At 45.8% G+C, this 2,396-nt stretch overlaps 1 protein-coding gene across 1 annotated transcript; it reads right to left on the reverse strand.

Moving 5' to 3' along the window:
• Window positions 1–262: 262 nt before the first annotated feature.
• LOC311050040 (kelch domain-containing protein 3-like) lies at window positions 263–1,381 on the reverse strand (the record flags this gene model as incomplete). Its single annotated transcript, XM_084064007.1, has 1 exon — window positions 263–1,381. The coding sequence occupies one exon, from the start codon at window positions 1,379–1,381 to the stop codon at window positions 263–265; it is 1,119 nt and encodes a 372-aa protein (XP_083920133.1).
• Between the last annotated feature and the right edge of the window lie 1,015 nt (window positions 1,382–2,396).

Consider the following 2,396-nt stretch of genomic DNA (forward strand, 5'->3'; position numbering starts at 1 on the left):
AGATCAACTGGGCCTAGAAGTTTCTATTCTATTCTTTCCCATTCTTAGATATCTTCTTTGCAGCCATGTCTGCCCTGGTGCCGTTTTGTTGTTAGTTGAGTTGAGTTCTCTATTCTCCTGTCCGATTCTGCTTAGTTCCTTTTGGGTATCATTGAGCACATTCCTGTGCTTTTCCTTCTTTTCCATCTCAATGAAGGGAGAGTTTTTAAGGAAGGCCATCTCTCAATGTTTTCCCTTCTTCTGTTCCATTGTTTGGAACTTGTTATCTGCCAATGCCATGTGTTTCTTCCGTTGTTGGTCTAGTCATGGCTGCCAGTTCCCACCTGATGTCATGTGGGAGTCCCGACTGCTGCAGATCATGGTGAATGACTGCTAGCTTGCATAACGTCTTCAGACTAGGACTTAAGTCTAAGATGTACAGGTCTTCAGGTGTGTATCCTCCGAAGAGAATGATGCTATCACCCACCATGCAACAGCACATCCTAGAAATTTGTGAACATGGGATTCTCCCCTTGGGCTCAACCTTCCTCCAGGAGAAGGTCGTTGGATTGAATTTCCACTGATCCTTAAAGGTCTTATCCTGAGGATAGTTGTCGCCACCAAATATGTATAGCTCTCCATTGTAGGCAAAGACTGAATGACCCCTGCGTACTTCTGGAAGAAACTGTGCAGAAGGCGTGCTCAGCCAGCAGTTGGTCTCCGTGTCAAACACCCTGACGTTGTTGAAATGTTTCTCATCCACGTCTGTCCCTCTGCCCCCAAATACAAACATCTTTGCCCCGATGATGGTGGCAGAGTGACAATCTGAAACAGGTGTAGAAGTGCCTCTGGTATTAACTAGAGACCAGACCATTGTGGTGGTGTCCAGCGTGTGGATGTCATTAGTGCGCCCAGTATTAATGTTGAATCCTCCAAAGATGTACATGACCTTCCCCAAGACGCAGGCTGAGTGGCCACACCTTGCCCGTGGAATAGTCTCAGAAACCTTTGGCATGAACCATCTGTGGGTGTTGACATCAAATGCATAAAGCACATTGCACTTAATCCCCTTGATGGTAATAACCTCTGTGTTGGTGTCCTCTGTCTCAATATTTACTATTCCACCCCAGATGTAGATCATGTCATCTATCAGCACAGCTGTGTGGCACACACGCCGGGAGGGAACTTCAAGGGGACGTTCTCCTGTTTCAGTTGTTACCGGGAGCAACTTCATCCAGCGCAAAGACACTGTGTTGAAGACGTGAACATCAATCTCACCCATGTTGTACATATAGGTCTCCCCGGTGCAGTACCCTCCGAAGCAGTACACCTTGTTCCCCACTGCCACAGCAGCATGAAGGGTTTTCTTTGGTCCTTTGAGATACACCGTCCAATGCAACATTTCACCAGAGAAGCAGAAGCTTGGTTCAAAGTGGATTGATGGAGAGCTGTGTGAAAGAATTGTCCTATTGGGTGCGTTTCCACTTATATTGTTACAGTGGCTCAAATGTCACACGTTGCTTGGCCAATACGCAAAGCTGATGGTAATGCGTTGGGTTGGCCAATCACAGAAGCAGATGACTGTTCATCTCCCTTAAGTAGTAAGTAAGTAGGTCGGAGAGCCTTATTGTTGGTATCAGCCGAGAACACGGGAGTCTATCCCTGTTACAATGCGCTAGACCCCTGAGAGATGGATTGCTGAGATGGAGCGCCACACCTGCCATCAGCTACCAGTACTTACCGCACGTCTTTCCACACCCAAGCCGTGCTACTCTTACTCTGAGTTGGCGGTGCCCAAGGTCGGGAGGCGGGACCTCTTCCTACTGAGCTACCCAGGCACAAATTGTCAGTGTTGTTTGTTACTAGCTTCATCTCCCTGATATGGTAAATTGATTGCTAAAAGCTTCCCCGGTCAAGTTCTGGTAATTTCAGATGGTAACTGTGTATGAAAGGTTAGGCACAAAGTACTTGGAAGCCAGTCTACAGACAGACAGACAGGTTACAGTAGATCTATGACATCCATTTTGAATGCGAACTTTCTGGAACTAGGTAACGCCTGACAGAGTTTAGTTTAGTGGTGAACTTTGTGATGCATGACTCGAGTTCCTCCGCATAATGTTATGCCTTCCTGGTGAAGCTCTTCACTGTCAGGTGAAAAGAAGTGGCCTGTGTATCTTCATTAGACACAATCTTTTAAACATTGCAGCTATGAGTTAGCTTGATTATCATAGTTTAAAGGAGGAGTTCACCCAAAAAATGATTTATTTTCTATCAATTACACACCCCATGAAACCTTGAATACATGGATTTATTTAGTTTTTTGTCGCATTCCTAAGCCAATAATTTGATGCCCGGGTGTATTTCCGGTAGGAGACACAAATAATCTACTTTGTGTCTCCTACCAGATACATTAGCCG

The sequence above is a fragment of the Gymnoscopelus microlampas genome (assembly GCF_963454915.1).
Source record: "Gymnoscopelus microlampas genome assembly, chromosome: 8".
NCBI classification, from domain to species: domain Eukaryota; kingdom Metazoa; phylum Chordata; class Actinopteri; order Myctophiformes; family Myctophidae; genus Gymnoscopelus; species Gymnoscopelus microlampas.